The sequence below is a fragment of the Hypanus sabinus genome, chromosome 19 (genome assembly GCF_030144855.1).
Source record: "Hypanus sabinus isolate sHypSab1 chromosome 19, sHypSab1.hap1, whole genome shotgun sequence".
NCBI lineage: Eukaryota > Metazoa > Chordata > Chondrichthyes > Myliobatiformes > Dasyatidae > Hypanus > Hypanus sabinus.
In genome coordinates, this window is record NC_082724.1 from 19,931,205 (window position 1) to 19,956,794 (window position 25,590).

Here is a 25,590-nt window from a genome sequence, read left to right on the forward strand (position 1 = left end):
GAAGCGAGTTAGAATTTAGAGGGAAGGGGAACAAGGACAGACATGAAATTCAGAAAAATCGTAAGAATAAGGAGGTTTTTAAATAAAAGGGTGGGAAGCAAATAAGCTACAGTCAGCTCAACAGAGGGAATGAAAAATGATAAAAAGACAAAAATGAAGAATGATGGTCAATGTATCTGAAGCAAGATCAATGAATTTACAGAGTAGGTAAAGGTGTATGGGTATGACCTGCTAGCTTTCACAGGATTATAGTTACAAAGCAATCAAAGCTGGAAAACAGCCAGCTTGATAGGCATTCCATTCAGATAAAGGCTGCGTTGAGCATAATCTTTCTGAATTCTCTCAGATTCTGGACAGGTGGAACTGATTTTAAAATATCATATTTAAAAAAGGGGTAGGAGATAAAGAATGGGTAAGTACAGGTTGGTTAACCTAACGCCGAATGTTGGGAAAACGTTGGACTCGATTATTAAAGAAGTAAGAGTAGAACATTTGGAAAGTCGTAAGCTGATCAACCAGAGTCAACCTGGTTTTACAAAGGAAAATCATGTCTGACCAATCCTGCGAGGTCTTTGGGGGGAGTATCAGCCAGTGAGGATAAGAGAGAACAGTAGATGTAATATATTTGGATGTTCAAAAGGCAACATAAGATAGATAAGAAATAGGAGCAGGAGTAGGTCAGCTCCGCCATTCAATAAGATCATGGCTGATCCAGTGTTGGACTCATATTCAGCCACCTGCTTTTTCCCCATAACCGTTAGTTCCCTGACTATGCAAACAAGCTGGCACAGAAGAAGTTACTACTTGAGAGCTCATAAGCTGGAGGTAATACCTTAGTATGAATCAAAAATTAGTTGAAGAGCATGTAGTAGGGTTAAGAGGCTTATTTCAGGTTCCAGCTAGTAACCAGGGTGCCACAGGGATCAGTACTAGACCACAGTTCTTTGCAAAATATATCAACGATTTGAAGGGGAAAAAGTGAACTCATTGTAACTAGCTGATACGAAAATCATGGGGAAGTCGAAGTGAGGATGATGCAAGCAGGTTACTGAGAGATAGCGATAAGTTTGTGGGTACAAAGTTGTCAAATGAAGTACAATGTGAGAAAACGTGATGTTTTTCACTTTGGGGGAACAATGTTAAACTATTATTAAATGAAGAAAAAATTGCAGATAGCTGCAGTGCAAAGGGGTTCATGTGTTCCTTGCATGTAATACAGACAGACATACTTTATTGATCCCGCGGGAAATTGGGTTTCCCCAATTTCAACAAAGCTAGTGCTCAAGTGTACACTGTAATTGGGAAGGCTCATTGAATGCTGGCTCAAGGCGGTTGGAGAATAAAACCTAGAAGGTGTTACCACAACTGTACAAGTTCTAGTGAAACCACATCTAGAGAACCATGTTCACTATTCATTCAACTGTGCAAGGAAAGACCTTCTATCAATTCAGGGACAGGAAAAGATAGCAGGTGCTGGAAATGTTTGTTGCTATCAATGCACAGATGATTCTGGATATGAAGGTATCTTCTTAGCAGGGAACAAAACAGATTTGGTCTATATATTTTGATGTTTTGAAGAAAGAGAGGTGGTCTTATTGAAGTGTCTTAGGGACTGGTGGGGTAAATTCTGTGAGCATGTGGCTGGGAATGTTACAGAGGGCACAATTTCAGAACTTGGGGCATCTATTTAGTGCTACATTGAGGAGGAATTTCCTCTCTCAAAGAGTAGTGACTGGTTTTGGAATAAACGTCCTCAAAAAGCTGTAAGACAAACCCTTGAATATCCTTGAAACTGAAGTAGACTTTAACCAGTATAGAAAAGAACGTCTTTGAGAGAGGATAGGGAAATGAACTTGTGGAAGTCTGAACATAAATTGTTCTAATTTGTTACTAATTGATAACTAGTTTAAAAATACAATAAAGTAATTGTCAGACTCATGTGAAAAACATGCGGTTTTTGAATCTGCATGTTATTAGGCACCTCATAATTTTCTTGTCATAGTTGACATACTTTAACCCATTGTTTGACAAAGTTTAATACATATTTAACTTTTGTTTATAAATTCAGAAACCTAAAAAAAGAAAATAAAAACTAAGGCTGCATTAGCCCAAGAGGCAAGCCACTTAAATGTATTTGGATAACAAGTTGTATTAAAAGAAAACTTAGATTTTTATGTATTAAGCACTAATGTCTTTAATCACTCTGGAGGGCTTACTTTTGCTGACAAAAATGGTTGTTATTGTTGTTGGGAAGCTTTGGAAACATCAGGCATATAATATGTGCTATCAACAGTAAACTGTGTCATACCAACAACCAAAAACAAAATGAATGTGGAAAAGTCATAGTAAAGTCATTAACTCTTTGACAGCCATCCAAACATGCAAATACCCACCATTAAATTAATTTTGTCAACTATCTCTGAATTGAAGAGTAATTTTAACTACTGCTACTGTCCATTGAGTTGAGAAACATGGGTCTTTTGCTATAATCTTTGTATGATTTTTTAATAATTCATCTTTTGAAATTTGGGAATTACTGGCAAATTGTTAAAATAAAATAAATAGTCTTACCTAAAGATGATGGTTGATACCACTTGCTATCCACTTCCGATTTTAGCATTACTGCACAGGGTGTTTTAAAATCCAGTAAAATGTTAGGTCAATTTTACTGGAAGACTGCTTCATTTTCCATTCACTTGTGCAACAAAAGAAATGTTATCAACTCAGAGTCACAAAAAGACAGCAGGTGCTGGAAATGTGCGGTGTTATCAATGCAGAGATGATTCTGCATATGAAGGGATTTTCTAATGAGGAAACAAACAGGTTTGGTCAACATATATTGATGTTTTGAAGGAGGAGTGGTGGTCTTATTGAAGTATACAAGATTCTTAGAGAATAAAAAACACACAATGCTGGCAGAACTCAGCAGGCCAGACAGCATCTATGGGAGGAGGTAGTGACGACGTTTCGGGCCGAAACCCTTCATCAGGACTGAAGTAACATGGGATGGTCAAGGGGGGGGATAAGAAGTGGGGGGAGGGATGAAGTAGAGAGCTGGGAAGTGGTAGGCTGGAGGGAAATGGGCTAGGGGGAAGGTGGAAAATTATGGGAAATAAAAGAGAAAGAAAGGTAGGGCTGGGGGAGAGATTATAGTGAGGGGGGAGAAAGAGAGAGAAAGAGAACCAGACTAAAATAATAGATAGGGATGGGGGTAAGGGTGGGGGGCAGGGGTATCAATGGAGGTCAGTGAGTTGGATGTTCATGCCAGCAGGAAGGAGGCTACCTAGGTGGGAGATAAGGTATTGCTCCATTGACCTGCGTGTGGCCTCATCTTGACCATAGAGGAGGCCATGGACAGACATGTCGGAGTGGGAGTGGTCTGTGGAATTGAAGTGTGTGGCCACAGGGAGATCCCGCCACTGCTGGAGGACCGAGCGCCGGTGTTCGGTGAAACGGTCTCCCAGTCTGTGGCGGGTCTCCCCAATGTATAAATGGCCACATCGGGAGCACCGGATACAGTATATCACCCCAGCTGACTCGCAGGTGAAGTGGTGCCTCACCTGAAAGGACTGTCTGGGGCCTGGGATGGTGGTGAGGGAAGAAGTGTGGGGGCAGGTGTAGCACTTCTTCCTTTTTCAGGGATCCCTCCCCACGGACCTCCCTCCGGGCACTCATCCCTGTACAAGCCCACATTTTTCCTCTTTTACTCTCTTTTTTGTTCTTGTGTATTTTGTACACCACATTGAAGAGAGTGGAGTGGGCTACCCCAGATCAATAGTATCAAATTAGGAATCGGATTTATTATTACTGACATTTTTGTGAAATTGCAGCAGTACAATGCAAGACATTAACATTTCTTTAAATTACAACATAAACAAATAGTACACAAGCAAGGTAGGGCTCCTGGACTGTTCAGAAACCAGAGTGGAGGGAAAGAAGCTGAGTATGGGTCTTCAGCCTCCTGCATCTCCTTCCCGATAGTAGTAATGAAAAGAGGGCATGACCTGGAATGTGAGAGTCCATGATGGATGCCACATCTTGAGAGACCGTCTTTTGAAGTTGTTCTTGATGGCGGGGAAGAACGGAGCTGGCCTAGTCTGCAACACTCTGCAATCTCTTCTGAATCTGCACATTGAAGCCTACACTTTTCCAGGCCAAGCTAAGATAACTGAGGAGAGACAAATCACTTCAAAGTGGAATTGGGTTTTCCTTCCAACGTCCTGGCATTTTATTGCAGAGCCGATAAATTCCAGAGAAAATATATGTATAATTAATAGCATAGATTTGGATGCTTCACACTAAGTGGTCTAGCTCTTGGCAGTTAAAATAGTACATTTGTTTGTAAGATGTGTCTACAGCTTACATGTGTGGGCGGGGACTTGTACAGGAACTTTCAGGAAGCTGGTATTGCTGAGGAATTTCATCTTGGATTCCTGGAATTCCTTCACTCAGAGTTGAGCAGAGTGTATTATTGGATGCCACTGACAGAGCTAAGGCTGAGGTGATGCTGAATAACATTGCACACACATTAAATTTAGATGAATGCATCCTCATCTAAGCTAGAATAGGGTGTCCTTTTTCCCCACATGGTTAAAAACAAGGAACTGCTGTGGAACTGCGATCTCTCTCCACATTTGATCATCAATGCACACAGCTAAATGACGAGATGTTAATCAGAGAGGTAGATTTATCCATGGAATAACGCTTGGGAGTCCAAAGGAAGGTGAAGAGACAAAATATGAACATTCCTGCTGTTGTTTCATATGACGATTGGGGTTAAATTTTTGCTTCTTTTCAAATTTCATACAGGAGGCCAGAAATAATGGAGTATATGGAACATTAAAAATTGATTGATTTGGAAATCTGGAAGCCTTGCTTTGGGTGAAAAGTGTTGGCTGAAATCTTGAATCATAGCTGAGGTTTGCGCCATTGGCATTGATAAGATAATAAGTCTAGATAAATGTTAACAACAACAACACACACAAAATGCTGGTGGAACACAGCAGGCCAGGCAGCATCTATAGGGAGAAGCGCTGTCGACATTTTGGGCCAAGACCCTCTGTCAGGACTAACCAAAAGGAAAGATAGTAAGAGATAGTAGTGGTGGGGGGGGGGGGGAATGCGAAATGATAAGAGAAGACCGGAGGAGGTGGGATGAAACTAAGAGCTGGAAAGGTGATTGGCGAAAGTGATATAGAGCTGGAAAAGGGAAAGGATCATGGGACGGGAGGCCTCAGGAGAAAGAAAGGAGGGGGGGAAGCACCAGAGGAAGATGGAGAACAAGCAAACAACTAAATATGTCAGGGATGGGGTAAGAAGGGGAGGAGGGGCATTAACGGAAGTTAGAGAAGTCAGTGTTCATGCCATCAGGTTGGAGGCTACCCAGCCAGTATATAAGGTGTTGTTCCTCCAACCTGAGTTTGGATTCATTTTGACAATAGAGGAGGCCATGGATAGACATATCAGGATGGGAATGGGACATGGAATTAAAATGTGTGACCACTGGGAGGTCCTGCTTTTTCTGGCGGACGGAGCGTAGGTGTTCAGCGAAACAGTCTCCCAGTCTGTGTCGGGGCTCACCAATATATAAAAGGCCGCACCGGGAGCACTGGACGCAGTATACCACACCAGCCGACTCACAGGTGAAGTGTCGCCTCACCTGGAAGGACTGTCTGGGGCCCTGAATGGTGGTGAGGGAGGAAGTGTAAGGGCAGGTGTAGCACTTGTTCCATTTACAAGGACAAGTGCCAGGAGGGAGATCGGTGGGAAGGGATGGTGGAGACGAGTGGACAAGGGAGTTGCGTAGGGAGCGAATCCTGCGAAAAGCAGAAAGTGGGGGGGGGGGGGAGGGAAAAATGTGTTTGGTAGTGGGATCCCGTTGGAGGTGGCGGAAGTTACGGAGAATTATATGTTGGACCTGGAGGCTGGTGGGGTGGTAGGTGAGGACAAGGGGAACCCTATCCCGAGTGGGTTGGCGGGTGGATGGGGTGAGGGCAGATCTGCGGGAAATGGGATGAATGTTACGTGTTTTCTGTGTATGAAGTGCTCCTGGTATTTCTGCATGAACGGTGAAAGCCATTCAATAACTCAGTTGGACTGAGGTTCTCTCTATCAAGAGTATTTCTTTAGTTTTCTGCTCAGATGAAAGTGTCTGGTTTCAAATTCTGTCAACAGTGGGAATTGGAATGAAAAAAAATTACAGCCAAAGATGGAATTTCTCTATAAGTTTAAGTTCAGTTTATTTTCATTCACCTGTACACATGTATACCACTAAATGAAGCAACATTTTTCCAGACCAAGGTGCACAACACAGTACATAAAATTCACACATGTAACAAGATTCAAGATTGCTTTATGTCATTTCCTGTATATGAGTGTACAGGAGAAAGAAATAATTGTTATTTATGTTACTTACATTTAATATTAATGTTTATGTAAGCCCAAGGGGTGTTGTGTCTGAAACATTGTTGGATTAATGAAGGAGGAAGAGGAGTAACATTAGAGTGTCTAATTGATTTATAAGGGTATGTTGAACATGTTTTGTTTGAAAGAAAGAAACCAGGCTGAATTAATGCCACGAGCACAAAAGTAAAGAGCTTTTTTGTCTCATGGTTCCTCTCTGTCCTTGTGGGATTCGTATTTATTGCCATACCTTCCCTGGGTTTGTTGGACTTTGCCTAGATTGGAAATCCCAATTAGTGCCTGGGACTGGGGGTGGGGGGTGGTTTCAAGAGTGAGTCAGAATTCAGAGTTCCCCCAACAACAGCAATGATCAAATGGTGACTAAGAGATCACCTTGAGATCTTTGTAGAAATCTTAGTGACTTACTGTGTAGTATTTTGTGTGGTTTATTTTTGTTTTCTATGATGATAATAAATTAGGCTTAAGTTACTTAGTTGTGCTTGTGCACATATTGCCACATCTCTTGGACATTCAGATTGTTTGAGTCTGATCACCCCAGCCCTTTACAGATGGTTGGGATCCTTCATGATGTTACTGACCCTTCTCTGGCACCTTTCTGTATATATTTCCCTGACTGTGGATAGGCGAACTCTGGCAGTTTTGGCTAGCCATTGCAGAGCCTTGCTGTCGACTGCAGTGTGGTTTCTGTACCGTGCAGCGATGCAGCTTGCCCGGAGGCTCTGCATTGCTCATCCGTAGAATGACCTGAGAATGGATGAGCAAAATCCAGCTCTCTCCTGCCTCCTCAGGAGACACAGACATTGCTGAGCTTCCTTGGCCGTGTAGGATGTGTTCTGGAACCGTGTGATGGCAGTTACCACTGTTGTGCCACCAATGTAAAGGGGGCTATAAGTGTTGCAAGTTCTCCTGAGGTCAGTAACCATCTCCTTTGTCTTGTTGACATTAAGGAAGATGTTATGTACCTGGTACCAGGCCTTGATCTCCTCCACATCTTCTCTGTGGCCATTTCATTGTTATTGGTGATGACTCCTGCCTCTGTCCTGTCTTCAGGGAAGTTGATGACGTGATTGCTCGGGTGTTGGTCCCTGTCGTCATGTGTGAGCAGAGTGTGCAGCAATTGGCTCACCACTCAGCCCTGAGGGGCACCTGCATTGAGGATGAGGGAGAGGGAGGAGTCGTGCATCCTGACTCTCTGAGGTCTTTTCCTTCAGAAATCCGACTTCCAAGTACACAGTGGTGTATTTAGACCAAAGAGTAGGATACTGTTCACCAAGGTCTGTGCACGATGGAGTTGAATGCCAAACTGAAATCCAAAAACAGCATTCTGACGTGCATGTTCTTGTCTTCCAGGTGTGTCAAGGCCAGGTGAGCAGTTCTGTCAGTAAGCACTTTGGCAATGTCAAAGTGGCAGAAATGGAGTTTTTGATATATGCCATTATCAACCATTCAAAGCACTTCGTGGTGATCAGTGTCAGTGCCGTTGGGCAGTAGTCATTTCGTTCTGAAGGTGTGGAGAGTTCTTTGGTACAGGGATGATGGTGGCTGGTTTGAAGCTCGTGGGGACAGCAGGCTCAATGAGTGAAGTGTTGAAGGTATCCGTGAAAGTGTCTGTGAGCTGGTGTGCATACCCCCTGAGTATTCGGCCTGGGAAGTTGACGGCCCGGCCGCCTTACAGATGTTGACTCTCTGCAGAGTCCTTCTCATGTTTTCTGCTGTTTCAGACACAGGCTGCTGACTTGGGAGAGGGTAGCTTTCATGGCTGGTGTTGTATTGCATGCCTCAAAGTGTACATAAAAGTTGCTTAAAATATCGGGAAGGGGGGGGCATCATTGGTACAATCGAAACTGTTTTCCTTACTTAGCAGTGCTCTTGCTGGTCAGCCGGCCTGTGAGATGACCGTTCTTCAAGTACCAACATCATCCACATACTGACTGACGTAGTTGATGACAGATGAGGCATATTCCTCGAAGTCTGTGTCCTCTCTGTTTGTAGAGGTCTCCTGGAACATCTGCCAGTTAGTCCAGTAAAACAGGCATGAATCATGGAGATTGCCTCATTAGGCCATGCAGTGGTGGCCGTCTTGACTGGTTTCTCCATTTTTAGCAGTGGTCAGTAAGCTAGGGCTAACATTATGGAGATGTGGTCAGAGAGGCCAAGATGAGGGCACGGAATGGCTTGGTAAGTACGGTGTCTGTTTCCATAAACATAGTCCAGTCTGTTTGTTTCTTCAGTGGCCATGGTGACGTGTTGGTGGAATTTAGCTAAAATGTTCTGCAGATTAACATAGTTGAAGCTGCCTTCAATTATGAAGAGACTGTCTGGATGCTTGTTTTGTGGAGAGCTGACGATGATGTAAAGCTCTCCCAATATGTCCCTGGTGTTCGTGCTCAGGGAGATGTAGACAGTGGTGATGAACACGACAGTAAACTCCCTGAGCAGGTCATGTGGCCAGCATTTCATTGTAACTACAGATGAGTTTGTGCATCAACCTTTTGTTTATGTACAGAAGGATTCCACTTCCTTTGAATTTTCCCGACAGTGAACTCCTGCCTGCTCAGAACAGTCATTCCAGTGACTTGGGCACATTGTTAACATATAAAGTCATAAACATGTAACAGATAATAAGGGGCATTTATAACACAGGTTAAAAAGTAAACAGCATAACACTACTGTGGCTTCATATGTGATGAGGTCTGGGTGGTGCCAGGGAGTTCATTAGTCTTATGGCCGGGGAACGAAGGTGTTCCCCATTCTAAAAGTCTTTGTCCAAATTGTACCACCTGCCTGATGGTGGGAGGGGGTAGGCCGTCAAGGAGATTGCTGGACGGTTAAGAGGGATCATTGACAATGCTAAGGGTCCTGTGTATGTAGCGCTCCTGATAAATATCTCTGATTGGTGGAATGAAGCCCCAGTGATCTAAACCGGACAGGGATACAGCTGGACGTTGGTACAAACCAGGACTAATGTGCTCTCACTCCTGGTAGTGAAGTCAACCTGCTGTTAGAATTTAAGCAGGACTGTTGTTAAGATAACATGGTTGAAGTAGCCAGCAACAGTATAGAGAACTGTTGGAGTGCATCACTGATAGCGCCGTAGAGTTCATGCTGCACTTTCCCAGCATTGTACAACCATAATCACAGTTACAGTGAACTCCCTCAGTACATAGAAAGTACTTGACCATTAAGAATTCTACCAGAGGTGAACGGTGGGTTGTCACCACCAAAGTTTTCACACACCAGTTCTTATTAGTGTAGATGCATGCTATGCCTCCAGTGTGGGTCTTGCCAGAGATCGTGAGAATCCTGTTGGCTGGAAAAGACATAAAACCCTCTAGCTGGACGGCAGCTTTGGGGGTGGTGTCCTGGAGCCACGTTTCGTTCAGAGTGAGTGCACAGCAGTCCTTCATCTCACACTGGTTTAGTCTCAGGCACAGGTAATCAAGTTTATTTCCTGGTGGTTAAACGTTTGAAAGCAGAGTCAGTGGGAGAGCTGGTCTGCAGGGTCTTGCCTTTAGTCTTGCATGAATACCAGCACACTTTCAGTGCTGCTGCTTCCCACCGCATCTTCGGTGATCCCTTGCTGCGGATCGTAACCACTTGTGAGGTAGATTTGCAGTATGGTGGTGTTTTTGATATCCAGCAGTGCCTTGCGATCATAAGAAATCCGTAAAGGATGAACAGTTACACCATTAGTTGGAGCCGGAGTGGCCGCTTTGACTGGATGTGCTGCATCCATAATGACTGAATGACATAAAGATGTTGCCTTAAAAAAGTGGCATCAGATCATGTTTGAGTCTTTTAATAAGTATTATCCCAAAGTTTGGAAGTATTCCTGGATTTCTGAAATTCTCTTGTGGAAAGGCCAGATGCCCTTTCCCGCCTATGCTCTATTATGACTTGTTTCAAAACTTCCAAATTTGTAGAACAATTTATACTATTTGCTATGAGTAATATGCAACTCTCCTTGAAGAATTGAATGTTCACTTCAACTGGTGATCATTGAATTGGACCAAGTGCAACGGCAACTGTCCACCCAACTCACTCATCAGGCAGGGGAAGGAGAACTACTCCCAGCATACCACAGCAGGCCAGAGACTGATCATATTTCACAATCCTTTCTCTTGCGCTGTCTAGATTGGCATTACTCCGGTAGCAGAAGGGAAACTGATTTAGAGTTAATCCAGCCCCAGTTTTATGGAAGCTCAAGCAATCTGCCATAGTTCAGCGTTGACAGTCTCTACCTCTTCTCATTTAGCACTCACTTTGAAACTTTTTTTTTGCTGTCTGCCCTAACATTTCCTTTTATTTAATGAGAAATTATCTCCTGTACAACTCTTGTGAGTACTTTGTCCTTCATAATCACATTAAAAGTGCCATATAAACACCAGATGTTGTCGTTATTGCTGCCTTATTAACAAATATGGTTTGTAAATTCAGACTTATAAGAACTGCTTTATAAAATTATTTGTATCTTAAAATTCAGTCAGATTGTACAATTCAAAGGCAAGTAAGTTACCCTGGTTTTATTTTGCTTAGTTTGATGCCAAGCATTTGGCTTTGGCTTTATTGCTGTGTCTACCTACCTAAAAAATATGACCTGTTATTTCAAAAGATGTTTATTTATAATCCAAATTACAATGACTTAAAGTGTACAGTATTTTAAGATGTTTCAGTGTGGTTGCAGTTAAACTTTGCACAACCTGAGAATGGTTATTCCTGAATGAAAGCATCCCAAGCATTTCAAAAATTGTAATTCTTCTGTAATACCCTTCATCAAAGATCAGATCAAACATGTAGCAACAAGACTTACTTATTCTATTTTATTCATTTGCAACATTAAATGATCGATATGCTGTATTAAGGGATAGAGTCAATGCAAGTTATAGTTCCACAGATTATGTTCAATAGGAAGATGGACTTGTTGAGATGTCTCTGCCATCAGATAAAAGCATAATCAAGGTACATATCCACTCAGTAATCACTTTATTATGTACTCCTGTACACCTGCTCAATAATGCAAATATCTAATCAGCCAATCATGTGGCAGCAACACCTAAGAACATGGAGACACAGTCAAGAAATATATATGGCAATAACTCAATGCATAAAAGCAGACATGGTCAAAAGGTTCAGTTGTTGTTCAGACCAAACATCAGAATGAGTAAGAAATGTGACCTAAGTGACTTTGACCGTGGAATGATTGTTGGTGCCAGATAGGGTGGTTTGAGTATCTCAGAAACTGATGATCTCTTGGGATTTTCACACACAACTGTCTCCAAAATTTACAGAGAATAGTGTGAAAAACAAAAAAAAAATCCATTGAGCCACACTTCTGTGAGTGAAGACACTGTGTTAATGAGAGAGGGCAAAGAAGAATGGCCAGACTGGTTCAAGCTGACAGGAAGATGACAGTAACTCAAATAATGAGGCTACATACACTCAGTAGTCATTTTATTAGGTATGGGACTTACCTAATTAAATAACCATTGAGTGTATTCACATACATTTTAAATAAATCTAGGTATCACTTTGCTGTACTAAATGAGATGTTGAGTATGACAAAGGTACAAATAATTTCAGGGTATTTGTAATAGAGTGTTGGCATATGGTTAAGGTGTTGGTCTAGTGATCTGAAGGTCGCTAGTTCGATCCTCAGCTAAGGCAGCATGTTGTGTCCTTGAGCAAGGCACTTAACCACACATTGATCTGCGATGACACTGGCGCCAAGCTGTATCAGTCCTTGCCCTTCCCTTGGACAACATCGGTGGCGTGGAGGGGGGAGACTTGCAGCATGGGCAACTGCCGGTCTCCTATACAACCCTGTCCAGGCCTGTGCCCTGGAAACTTTCCAAGGTGCAAATCCATGGTCTCATGAGACTCACAGATGCCTATAATATAATAATTTGTAATAGAACTCATTTCTTTTCTGGAAAATGGAAGGTATTTCTTTTGAATACTCAAAGACTTCATGATGACATCAGTTAAAAGATTAAATTTTGGCAACTTCTTTAACAGTAACTGGGAGCATATTTCTGAAATTATCTCAGAGTTTACATCCACCAAACATACCAAATATTGTTTTTACTGTACATTCTTATGCCTTGTTTATCTAAACATTTATTCGTCATGTAGACACAAGACACTGCAGATGCTGGAATCCGGAGCAACACACAATCTGCTAGAAGAACTCATCAGATCAAGCAACATCTATGGGGGGAGAGGAATTGTTGCTATTTCGGGTTGAAACTCTTTAGCAAAGGGTTTTGACCCAAAACGTCAACAATCATGTAGATACTAAGTTCTTTCCCCTCTGAGTTCTTTCGGCAGTTTGGTTGTTACTTATAATGTCCCTTAGCAACTCTGATTTTTGAATTTTCTCCTTGTATAGGAAATAGTCTGTACCTTTCATTTCTTCTATAAAAATGTATGACCACACACTATGCCATATTCCATCTGCCACTTCTTTGCCTATTCTCCCAATCTGCCCAATTCCTTCTGCAGACTGCCTGCTTCCTCAATACCACCTGCCCCTCCACCTACCTTTGTACCATCCACATACTTGACCATAAACTCATCAATTCCGTCATCCAAATCGTTGACGTACAACCAACCCTAATACTGATCCCTGCGGAACACCACTAGTCACCAGCAAAAGGACTCCTTCGTTCCCCATCTTTGCCTCCTGCAGGTCAGCCAATCTTCTATCAACGCTAGTATCATTCCTGTAATACCATGGTGACTTAGCTTGTTAAGCACCTTGTCAAAGGTTTTCTGAAAATCTAAGTAAACAACACCCACTGAGTTTCTTTGTCTATCCTGCTTGTTATTTGCTTAAAGAATTCCAACAGATTTGTCAGGGAAGATTTCTCCTTAAGAAAAACTATGCTAACTTTGGCCTCCTTTATCGTATGCCTCCAAACACCTTGAAGCCTCATCCTTAATAATGCCCTCCAACATCTTCCTAACCATTGAAATCAGGCTAACTGGCCTATAATTCCATTTCTTCTGCCTCCCATTGTTTTTAAAGAGTGGAGTGAAATTTGCAATTTTCCAGTCCTGTGGAACCATTTCAGATTCTTGTGATCCTGGAAAGATCGTTACTACTATCTGCACACTCTCTTCAGCCACCTCTTTCTGAGTGATTGGGTGTGCACCATCTTATCCAGGCACTTATCTACCTTCAGACCTTTCAACTTCTCAAGCACATTCTCCTTAATAATAGCAACTACACTCACTTCTGCCCCTTGACATTTACAAATTTCTGGCATACCGCTAACATCTTCCACAGTGAGGTCTGACGCAAAATATTTATTCAGTTCCTCCGCCTTTTGCCCTCCATTACTGCCATTCCAACATCATTTTTCAGCTGCCCAATATCCACTCTCACCTCTCTTTTCTCTTTATGTATCTGAAGAAACTTTTGGTATCATTTTTGATATTATGGGCTCCTATTTCACCTTTTCACTCCTTACGATTTTTTAGTTGCATTCCACTGGTCTTTAAAAGCTTCTCAATTCTTTAACTTCCCACTAATTTTTGCTATATTGTATGCCCTCTCTTTTGATTTTATGCTGTCTATGTCTTCCCTTGCCATCCTCCCTTTAGAATACTTCTTCATCTTTGTATCTATCCTGCACCTTCCAAGTTGTCCCCAGAAACTCCAACCTCTCTCATGCCTCTGTAATTCCCTTTACTCCACTGTTATACTGATATGTCTGTCTTTACCTTCTCCCTCTTAAATGGCAGGGTGAATTCTTTCATATTGTGATCAGTCTCTCCCGAGGTTTCCTTTTCCTTAACCTCCTAAATTAAATCTGATTCATTACACAACCCCCAATCCAGAATTTCCTTTCCCCTAGTAGGCTCAACCACAAGCTGCTCTAAAAGACCATCTTGTGGGCATTCCACAAATACCCTCTCTTGGGATCCAGCCCCAACCTGTTTTTCCCAATCTAGCTGCATATTGAAATCCGCCATGACTATCATAGCATTGCCCTTATTATATGCCTTTTCTATTACTCATTGAAATTTATATCGCACATCCTGGCTACTGTTTGGGGTCCTGTATGTAACTCCCATCAGGGTAGTTTTACCCTTTTAATTTCTTAACTACCCATAAGGATTTTACATCTTCCAATCCAATGTCACCTCTTTTTAAGGATTTGATTTCATTTTTTATCAACAGAAGCACCTGTTTTGTTACAGGGTGTATCCTTGGATGTGAAGCTGCAAACACTGATCTTATTTAAGTCGCATGTCGGTGATGCTGACAACATCATATCTGCCAATCTCTAACTGTGCTAGAAGATCATCTGCTTTATTCCATATACTATGTGCATTCAACTATCACGCTTTCAGTCCTGTATTCATCATCCTTTTCAAATTTTTCCCCATGTTGCACTTCACTTCATCCCACTGACTGCAATTTTGCCTTTTATCTGCCTGTCCTTTCTCACAGCCTCAGTGCACAATGTATCTATTTATACATCATTTCTGTCATCAGCCCTATCACCCTGTTTCCCATCTTCCTGCCAAATTAGCTTAAACCCTCCCCAACAACTCTAGCAAACAAGAATATTGGCTCCCCTTGGCTTCAGGCGGAACCCGTCCTTTTTGTACATGTCGTATCTTCCCAGAAGAGAACCCAATGGTGCAGAAATCTGAAACCTTGCCCCCTGTGGCCACTCACTCATCTGTGCTATCATCCTCTTCCTGTTCCTGACATGAAGTCCTGCTCTTCAACTTCTTCCCTAACTTCCTAAACTCACTCCACAGGACCACTCCCTCCTCTCTACCTGTATCATTGGTGCCACCATACACTACGACCTCTGGCTGCTCACCCTCCCTCTCAAGAATCTTCTGCAGCTGCTCTGAGACATCCTGGACCGTAGCACCTGGGAGGCAACACACCACCCTGGCTTCTCTTTCGTGGCCACAGAATCCGTTGTGCTATATCTGTTGTGTCCTCACTATCAAGTCTCCTGCCATTCTGCTTGACTTTACTCATTCCTGCTGAGCTTCATAGCCGGCCACAGTGCCTCTGGCCTGCTGCCTCTGGCCTCCTAATAGGCCATTCCCGCACACCCAGTAGTATTCAAAGGGGGCTATGTTGCTGAGGGGTATGGCCACAGAGAGACCCTACACTGACTCTTGATGAAGGGTCTCGGCCCAAAACATTGCTAAATTCCTCTAGCATTTTTTTGTGTGTTTCTCAAGATTTCCAGCATCTGCTGTATCTCCTGTGTTTATGATGGATATACAATATTTATTTTTACGGTGTGGTAATAGGAATGTTGCCAAAATTAAATGTGAACTGCTGATTAGGAAAAAGGTTGTCAATGGGTTATGCATGTAACGACTCAGTGGCTTTGTAAATTAAGAAAACGTCAAACTCCAGGTTGAAGACCAGTGAAAATTCAGAGCCCGATTTAATACTTTGTAGGTTCATTTTAAGGAATACTGTAAACTCCCATGTGTATACTTCTTGGCATTACTCACTGGATGGTGATCAAAACACTGAGCAAATTATTTCCAGTCTTTAACTCAGGAGTCTTATGCCAGCTATAGTACCCCTCCCACCACAAATAAAATCACCTTGGTCCAACTTTTATGGCTCATTGCCACATCACACAAGACTTTTCCTTATGAAACACTCTACTGTGAGCTATGATATTGGTTGAGATCCCTTTCATTTTGAAATCTGGTACACTGGCTTTGTTCGTGTATGCATCATCTGACAAATCTTTTTTTGGACTATCAGGTGTATGTCTCCAAAAGCTGGAAATTAAATGTAAAAGTGCTCATTATCAAAAGAACATTGACTCAACCCACAAAATGTCTTCAATCACCTGCCTTATCCGTTCCCCTCTAGTGCAATTAGCTGGACATATTAATACTTATGTCTTTTAGAACTCAGTTGAGAGACACTTGGTGCTGTCAAATGTCTGTCAGTGGTAGGCATCTTCATCTCCATCTCTGTCTCATCATATTTTGTACTCTTTTCCCAAGAGCAAAATACCTGGTGATAATTGTAACATTGGTTAAAACTCTTTCCCCGTTACTGTAAAATTATGAAACAGATATATAAATTGTGTATTTTACAGTGTAAAATAATAAAAGGTTTAATTTATTGAAGTTATTTTAGACATAAAATTTAGTTCCATTTTGGAAACATTCCGGACTGGAAATTGGACTACTATTTTAGGTGAACTGAAGTATTGTCACATTTAGCACTAGCACCAAATTGGGTCCTTTTCCCAAAATAAAAAAAATCGCAAAATTAGTCACAGAAGGGGATCAGGTCTTAAGGCACGCTGCACGCGAGATCAACAGCAGCAACTTACACAATGGCTGCTATGAAAGTGATGAGGCAACAGAGAAAAGGAAGCAAGTTCTCATAAAGTTCTTAGAAGTTCTAGTTTGTGCCAACAAGGGCTTTCAGGAAACCCTCTAGAGTCACCTTTAACAGAACCTGGCAGGAAATAACTAGAATTGTCCCTTCTGGTGTGAAAATCCTTGCTCAATGGCTACTTCCTGGTCAAACAAAATGTATCAAGGACACAAGAGATTCTGCAGTTCCTAGAAATCTTGAGCCACACACACAAAATGTTGGAGGAAATCCTCAAGTCAGACAGCATCTTCATAAAAGTGAACAGTCCATATTTCAGGCCAAGACTCTTCATCAGGATTGGAAAGGATGAGTACAGAAGCCAGAATAAAGGTAGGGGGAGGGGGAAGAGGACAGGCTGGCTGGTGAGTCTAGGTGGGAGAGGGGGGTGGGGATTGAACGGGAATAATGTGAGAAGTGAGATGATAAGTGGAAGAGGCAAAGGACTGAAGAAGAAGGAATGATAGGAGTGGACAGTATTCCACGGAATAAAGGGAAGGAGGTGGGGAACTAGAGGGAAGTGTTGAGCAGTTCATGATGGTGGTGGAGAACAAGAAGGGGGGGCACAGAAATGAGTGAAAACAAAGGTGATGGGGGGAGAAAAGCAGATGGGAGTGATTACCAAAATTTCGAGGAATCGATGTTGACGCTGTCAACTTGGATCATCAAGAGGGAATATAAGGTGTGGTTCCTTCTTCCACGCCATGGGCAGTAAAGGAGGCCATGGACCGACAAGTCACTGAGGAATGGGAAATGGGTGGCCACTAGGAGATCCTGGCTGTGGTGGTGGACTCAATGAGGCTGTCCAACAAAGTAGTCCCCCAATTAGTTCCTTGTCTCAGCATTGGAGAGGGGGCCACACTGAGAGCATGGGGCAGAGTCAGTGATGCCGACAGGTTCACAGGTGAAGCACCACCTCACCTAGAAGAACTTTCTCAGGCCCCAAACGGCAGTGAAGGAGAAAACGGGGGGGGGGGGGGGGGGATGGAGGGCAGGTGCAGCACTTGACATGCAAGGATAAGTGCCAGGAGGGAGATTGGTTAGGAGGGAGATTGGTTGGGAGGGACAAGGAGAGAGAGTAATCCTGGTGGAAAGTGGAGTGGAGTGAGAGTGAAAAATAGATATTTTGTTGTAATAAGTTACTGCTGTATAACCGTCCTCAGTACCCAGTACACCAGTCTGAATCACGACTTGATGGATGATGCTAACATTAGAAAAACATTAACCAGCCTGTTAGAGTCAGCAACAGTCAGAAATTTTAAGAATAATGATTAAACAAGGTGAATCTTCAGCTTTATCATTGCCATGAAACTCACTCTTTTCTCACCATATTTACCTCACAAAACAGCGTTGGAATAGAAGAGGAAACCGACCCATGAATTTCAATAATTATGCCAACAAGAAGAGTGCAGCAGAAAGTATGCTGGATGTCGCACTACTAATGGCAAATGCGTCTCAGCTCAAAGCGGTGGTAGATCAGGGATCCAGCTTCAGTTATTATCTGCCTCTCATCATTCTCATTGGAATTTCACTCGTATTTCAAGTTGTGGTGGGCATCTTACTAATATTCATTGGTAAGTTAATGCTGAATTACTTTCAGATAATTACATGTTGAACAACTGTCTGTTGTTAGTACACCAGATGAATTCCTGATGTAAAAATTAACAATATATTGGGATAATTATGGGAGAGAATTTGTAAGCAAAACTTGTCACACAAGTATTTTCAAATGCTTATATATTAATCAACAGCATATTAGTACCAAATAATTTTGGGGTATTATGCAGTGAATAAGTTATTTTGAAAATTTGTCATAAACTGGATCAACAAATTTGTGGATGACACCAAGATTGAGAGTATTGTAGACAGTGAGGAAGACTATCAAAGCTTGCAGCGGGGTCAACCAGCTGGAAAAGTGGGCTGAGAAATGGCAGATGGAGTTTAATGCAGACAAGTGAGAGGTGTTGCACTTTGGGAGGACAAACGCGGTGAGCGGTAGGCACTGAGAAGTGCAGTAGGGTAGAGGGATCTGGGAATACAGATCCATACTTCCTTGAAAGTGTCACAGCTAAACAGGGTTGCAAATAAAGCTTTTGGTACATTGAGCTTCAATAATCAAAGTATTGAGCACAGGTGTTGGGATGTTTTGCTGAAATTGTATAAGATGTTGGGGAGTCCTAATTTGTAGTATTGTGTGGAGTTCTGGTCACCTACAGTACCTATAGGAAAGCTATCAATAAGATTGAAAAAGTGCATGGAAAATTGTGCATAGTACTTTGCAATACATAATGGTAAACACTAAATTACCGAAAGAACTATATATAAAAAAGTAAATTAAATAAGTAGTGCAAAAAGAGAGGAAAAAATACTGAGGTAATGTTAATGGTTTCATTGTCCATTCAGAAATCTGATGGCAGAGGGGAAGAAGGTGTTCCTGAAACTTGAGTGTGTTTTCAGGCTCCTGTACCTCATCCTTGATGGAGTCAATCAGAAGAGGGCATGTCCTGGGTAATGGGTGTCCTTAATGATGGATGCAGCTTTTTTGAATGCGTTCTGGATGTTGGTGAGGCTAGTGCCAATGATGAAGCTGGCTGAGTTAACAACTTTCTGCAGCTTTTTCCAATCCTGTACAGTGCCCTCTCCATACCAGACGGTGATGCAACCGGTTAGAATGCTCTCCACAGTACATCTGTAGAAATTTGTCAGTGTCTTTGGTGACATCCCAAATCTCCTCTAACTCCTAATGAAATATAGTTTTGTTTGTAATTGCATCAATATGTTGGGCCCAGCATAGATCCTTAGAGATGTTGACACCCAAGAACTTCAAGTCAAGTCACTTTTATTGTCATTTCGACATAACTGCTATGTACAGTACATAGTAAAAATAAGACAACATTTTTCAGGACCATTGTGTTACATGACACAGTACAAAAACTGGACTGAACTACGTAAAAAACAACACAGAGAAAATAAACAAACTACACTAGACTACAGACCTACCCAGGACTGCATAAAGTGCACAAAACATTGCAGGCATTACAATAAATATTGAACAGGACAATAGGGCAGTAAGGTGTCAGTCCCAGGCTCTGGGTATCGAGGAGTCTGATAGCTTGGGTGAAGAAACTGTTACATAGTCTGGTTGCGAGAGCCCAAATGCTTCTGTGTCTTTTTCCAGATGGCAGGAGGGAGAAGAGTTTGTATGAGGGGTGCGTGAGGTCCTTCATAATGCTGTTTGCTTTGTGAATGCAGCGTGTAGTGTAAATGTCCATAATGGCGGGAAGAGAGAGACCCTGATGATCTTCTCAGCTGACCTCACTATCCGCTGCAGGGTCTTGCGATCCGAGATGGTGCAATTTCCGAATCAGGCAGTGATGCAGCTGCTCAGGATGCTCTCAATACAACCCCTGTAGAATGTGATGAGGATGGGGGATGGGAGATGGACTTTCCTCAGCCTTCATAGAAAGTAGAGTACTTGAAACTGCTCATCCTTTCCACTTCCGATCCCTCGAGTGAGGACTGTTGTATGTTCCATCAACTTCCCCTACCTGAAGTCCACAATCAGTCCATTGGTCTTACTGATGTTGAGAGAAAGCTTGTTACCACAAAACCATTCAACCAACTGATCTATCTTGCTCCTGAATGCTTCCTTGTCACCATCTGAAATTCTGCCAACTGTAGATGCATCATCTACATAGATGGGATTTGAGCTGTGCTTAGCCACACAGTCGTCAAGAGAAAGTAGAGCAGTGGACTAAGCATGCGTCCTTGAGGTACACCAGTGTTGATTGTCAGTTAGGAGGAAATGTTATTTCTGATCTGTTCTGACTGTGGTCTCCTGGTGAGGAAGTCAAGGATCCTGTTGCAGAGGGAAGTACAAAGGCCCAGGTTTTATTGCTGTGAACACTAAGCTGTAATCTATAAACAGCAGCCCAAGGAAGGTATTACTATTGTGATCCAAGGCCACGTGGGGAGCCGGTGAGATTGCATCTGCTGTAGACCTATTGTGTCGATAGGCAAATTGCAGCAGGTCCAGGCCTTGCTTAAGCAGGAGTTGACTCTAGCCATGACCAACCTCTCAAAGCATTTCATCACAGTAGATGTGAGCGTCACTGGGTGATAGGAGTCTGTGCCAGGTATCCCTGAAGATGGAGCTCAGATATAATGGGGGGTGAGGGGCAAGGTTGTTGTGGACCATTAAAGTCTTATTTGATTTTAAACTGTAAATAGTGTGTTTTATGAAGTCCTGATTATTGTATAATAGTGCATGGCTGTAATAATACAATATTTGAATAAACTTTTATATATACATAGTCAAAGCCTGCAGAGCTCCTTCGCTGACAGCTACATCTGCATCTTATACCTTATTGTCTACCTGCACTGCACTTGCTCAGTAGCCGTTACTCTTTATTCTGTGCTCTGTTACAGTATTGTTTTACTTTGTACTACCTCAATGTACTGTGTAATGAGTTGATCTATGAACAGCGTGCAAGACCAGCTTTTCATTTTACCTTGGCATGTGACAAGAAATGTGAAAATAATAAATAATAAACCCTGAAAAAATAATTTCAGAATATCTGTCCTGGGCCCAGCAATGATAAAGAAAGCATAGTAGCGCCTGGTGAAGTTTGCAAAAATCCAGCATGACATCTACAATTTTGAGAAACTTCTATAGATGTGTGGTGGAGAGTATATTGACTGGTTGCAACAAGACCTAGTATGGAAACACCAATGCCCTTTAATGAAAAATCCTACAAAACATAGAGATACGCCTGAGTCCATCATGGATAAAACCCACCCAAAGTCTGCGTGGAGCACTGTGCAGGAAAGCCACAATCATCATCAAAGACTCCCACTACTCAGGCCATGCTTTCTTCTTAGGAAGAAGGTACAGGAGCTTCAGGACACACAGCACCAGTTTCAGGAAGAGTTATTACCCCTGAACCATCAGGCTCTTGAACCAGTGGGGGTACATTCATTCAACTTCGCTTTCTCCATCACTGAACTGTTCCCAACACCAATAGACTCACTTAGAAGGATTCTTCATCTCATGTTCTTGATATTTCTTGCTTATTTATTTATTATTATTATTATTTCTTTCTTTTTGTATTTACAGTTTGTTGCCTTTTGCACATTGGTTGTTTGTCCATCCTGTTGGGCATGGTCTTTTATTGATTCTATCATGTTTCCTGGATTTACTGTGCCTGCAAGAAACTGAATCTCAGGGTTGCATGTGGTGACATATGTGTATGTAGTGTTACGAATTCCCGTAACTGGATCATTTACCAGCAAAGATAGAAAGGTCTGTTGAAGTCTGATGGTACTATTTTTAAAAGTATTTATTGATAAAGGGCACAAAAATAAGATTAATGCAAACATACAGATAATATACGTCGTCAATACTAAATCTAAGCGCGGGTATAATAATAACCAATAAGAAATAGCTCTGTTGTTGTCTAGGGGTTGATGTATTGTCTGATGGAAAGATAACAGTCACTATCCGTTCATTCAAGCTGCAGCGTTGTTGGGTTTAAAAGTGATGTGGTTTAAACTTGCCCCAGGTCTTTTATGATGCCAATCCATTGAGTCAGGGGAGCGGGCTTCCCCGTTGTTAGCTAAAAGCTGTTTTCCATGGTTCCAGCCACCAATTCCAGCCACGGAATCAAACGCACGTGGCTTCCTTCAGATGACTTCCTGTTGTTATGTGGTCACTTAATGTTTCTTCTGGTACGTCTGAAGGGGTTGTTTCCCAGACCCTCTTTTATACTTCCTCACGGGGTCTCAGATGTCAGTCAGGTTGGGATGATGCAATCCCTCAACCAGCCCACTCTGGTCATCCCCTGAGGGGCTTCAATGAATAGTACAGTACTCAATACACAACTTGGTCTTCCAGAGACAATGGCCATGTCCCTTAGCTTTACATCGCCGGGGAAACGAGCCAGCCTGCACGTCTCTTTTCCCCTTTCCTGGGCACCTTTACCCAACCCAACAGTGATCTTGCAATTCTCACAAAGGAGGGGGCTACGGACGTAACTGTAGATAATAAATTTACTTTGACCTTGCAATTCCAATGAACAGTATGCAAGATGAGTGTGCGCTGTACGTTAGTACATGTGACATAATAAACATATTCCAATCCCAATTTCATTTTCCATCAAAGTAAAATTTATGTTTCTCTGAAAAGTAACAGTTACCATTCACTTACAGAAGAGCCAGATTTGAGGAACCTTTTGAAGGTTCAAAAGCTTAAAAACACTCAGATTAGATCAGTGTTCATGATGAAACTGTTGGACCCACTCCGCCCTCTGAGACCTTACCCTGCATCCTGTTTACATTGAAAACTCAAACACTTTTCTGTAACCATAAAGTATCTTCCAATCCCCATGTTTAGATCTAACACATCTTTTCTTGAATGACACAGCCAAGCATCAGATGGGTGCAGGCATCACACCCTTAGGGACCTTGTCACCAAACATCTTATCCAGCCAAACATCATGAGGTTATGTGCTCCTGGTGACAGTTCTTAGAACAGCAATGGTATGCAACCTTCACACAATCTTCCTCACTTGTATGTATGGTTGCAAAAACAAGTTCACGTGTGTCCAGCTTGCTCTCCAGCCAGAGGCTCATTCTCAGCCGCTGTTGCAGACAATAGACCATAGCTACTGAGATATGGCATACACAAAAAAGCAATTGTCCAGCACTTCTACATAGCAGAGCTCTTTAGAATGGGGACCGAACCTCAATAGTTGTAGAAGCCTGCCCCCTCATCTGCAGTGTTGCACTCTTCCCTCAGCGTGAGAGAACTAAGTAGAGGTGAAGTTCACCTGGGTCTGCACCTTCTCCCACAAGAACGTGGGTAAGGATCCCTCCCGGGAGCTCATTTGGCAGCCTACATACTTCCATTAGCATTTCATAGAACCTTTCTAAGACCCTCCAGTAAAATGTTTCCCTGTTGTGGGGTTTGTCTGACTATTCTGTTCATTTGACTGGATGACTTCCGTGGAAATCCTTCCCCTTTGGTCTGACTGCAGACCTCTACTGCTGGGTGTCTCTCCTCATAAACCTTGACTTCTCCACTTGCTCTTCCCTCTAGACATGGAGAAGGGAAGGAAGGGAGAGAGATGGACATGGGGAGAAACAGAGGAAGAGAGAGAAAGAGGGCGAAATGCCATAGAGCATACAAAAGAGGCAAATGGAGAGCTGAAGAGGTGGGGCACAGGGAACAGAGAGGCAGAATCATTGAATAAAAGGACAATGAAGAGAGGGAGAAAAGTGCAAGGAGAAAAACTGAAAGGGAGATAAAAAGACAGAGCAGCAGGGACATGGCAAAGTAAAAGGGAGTGAGGTGAGAGGTCGAGAAGGTTTTGCATGTGAGAGCATGACTGAAGTGCCAAGGAATGTTTTAGAAGAATGAAGATGAGATGAAGGCTGCATGTAATTGTATCAAGTTGTGATGACTCAATCAACCTTGGTCAATCTTCTGAGATCATGATGCTGTCTGTAAACAAAAAATAGCCCATCCTGCCACATTTCAACTTATAGTCGGCAACTTTAGCCAGGCCTGTTTGAAGAAAACCCTGCCCAATTATCACCAGCATGTAACCTGGTGCACCAGAGGTCCCAACTCACTAGACCACTACTACAATATGATAAGGAATGCCTTTCATTCCTTCCAGAGACTGCACTTTGGCAAGTCGAATCACTTGGCTGTACCCCTGCTACCTGCATACAGACAGAGCCTAAAGAGCAAAACTCCAGAGATCAAGACAACTTAAGTGTTGGTCGCAGGAGGCTGAGGAACGGTTACAGGGTTGCCTTGAGTCAGTGGACTGGGCCATGTTCATGAACTCATCTGAGGACCTGAATGACTACACCAGGGTCGTTACAGACTTTATTAAAACAGCTGTGGATGAGTGTGCCCTAACAAAATTGTTCGGGGTATTTTCCCAACCCTGGATGAACAATGAAATCTGGAACCAGATCAGAGGCATTTAAGTCTGGAGATCAAGAATGCTACAGGAGGTGCAGGTGTGATCTCTCAGGCAAAGTGTAGATTCCAGCCGAGACTGGAATCACGGGGAATGCTTGACAGCTGTGCAGGGTTTGAATGCCAGAACCTCCTACAAAGCTAAATCCTGTGACTTAGGGGACAGCAGAGCTTCCAGATGAGCTCAATGACTCCTACGCTCGCTCTGACCACCAGGACAGGGAGGAACCTTCCTGTAGCCCCATGTCTCCCGATGATCCTTTTGTCTCAGTATCTGAAGATGATGTGTGGGCTGCCTTCAAGAGAGTGAATCCAAGGAAAGCATCCTGTCTGGGTGGAGTACCTGGCTGAGTACTGAAGATCTGTGCTGATCAACTAGCTGCAGCATCCACAGATGTCTTCAGCCTCTCACTTTGGCAGTTTGTGGTACCCACCTGCTTCAAGCAAGCTTCAATCATACCGGTGCCCAAGGAGAGTGTGGTAACTTGTCTAAATGATTATTGCCCAGTGACTATATCAGCTCCTGTCTGAATGGTGACTTGGATCTGCTCCAATTTGCCTACCAAAGCAACCAGTCTGCAGGAGATGCTATCTCATTGGCTCTTCACACAACCCTGGAACATTTGGACAGCAAAGATGCATACATCAGGATGCTCTTTATTGATGGCAGCTTGGCATTTAACACGATCATCCCCTTGAAATTTATCAGTGAACTCCAAGACCTGGACCTCAGTACCCCCTTGTGCAATTAGATCCTGGATTTCCTCACTTGTAGTCCCCAGTCAGTTTA

At 42.7% G+C, this 25,590-nt stretch overlaps 2 protein-coding genes across 4 annotated transcripts in view; one reads left to right on the plus strand and one right to left on the minus strand.

The window, feature by feature from the left end:
- Positions 1-25,590, plus strand: part of ninj1 (ninjurin 1) — a 56,609-nt gene that overhangs the window by 14,652 nt on the left and 16,367 nt on the right. Inside the window, exon 2 of the mRNA XM_059944127.1 lies at positions 18,159-18,384. Coding sequence (XP_059800110.1) covers positions 18,159-18,384 — 226 coding nt within the window. The remainder of the gene's footprint in view (positions 1-18,158; positions 18,385-25,590) is intronic.
- card19 (caspase recruitment domain family, member 19) overlaps positions 1-25,590 on the minus strand; it is a 131,205-nt gene that overhangs the window by 3,640 nt on the left and 101,975 nt on the right. The window lies entirely within an intron of this gene.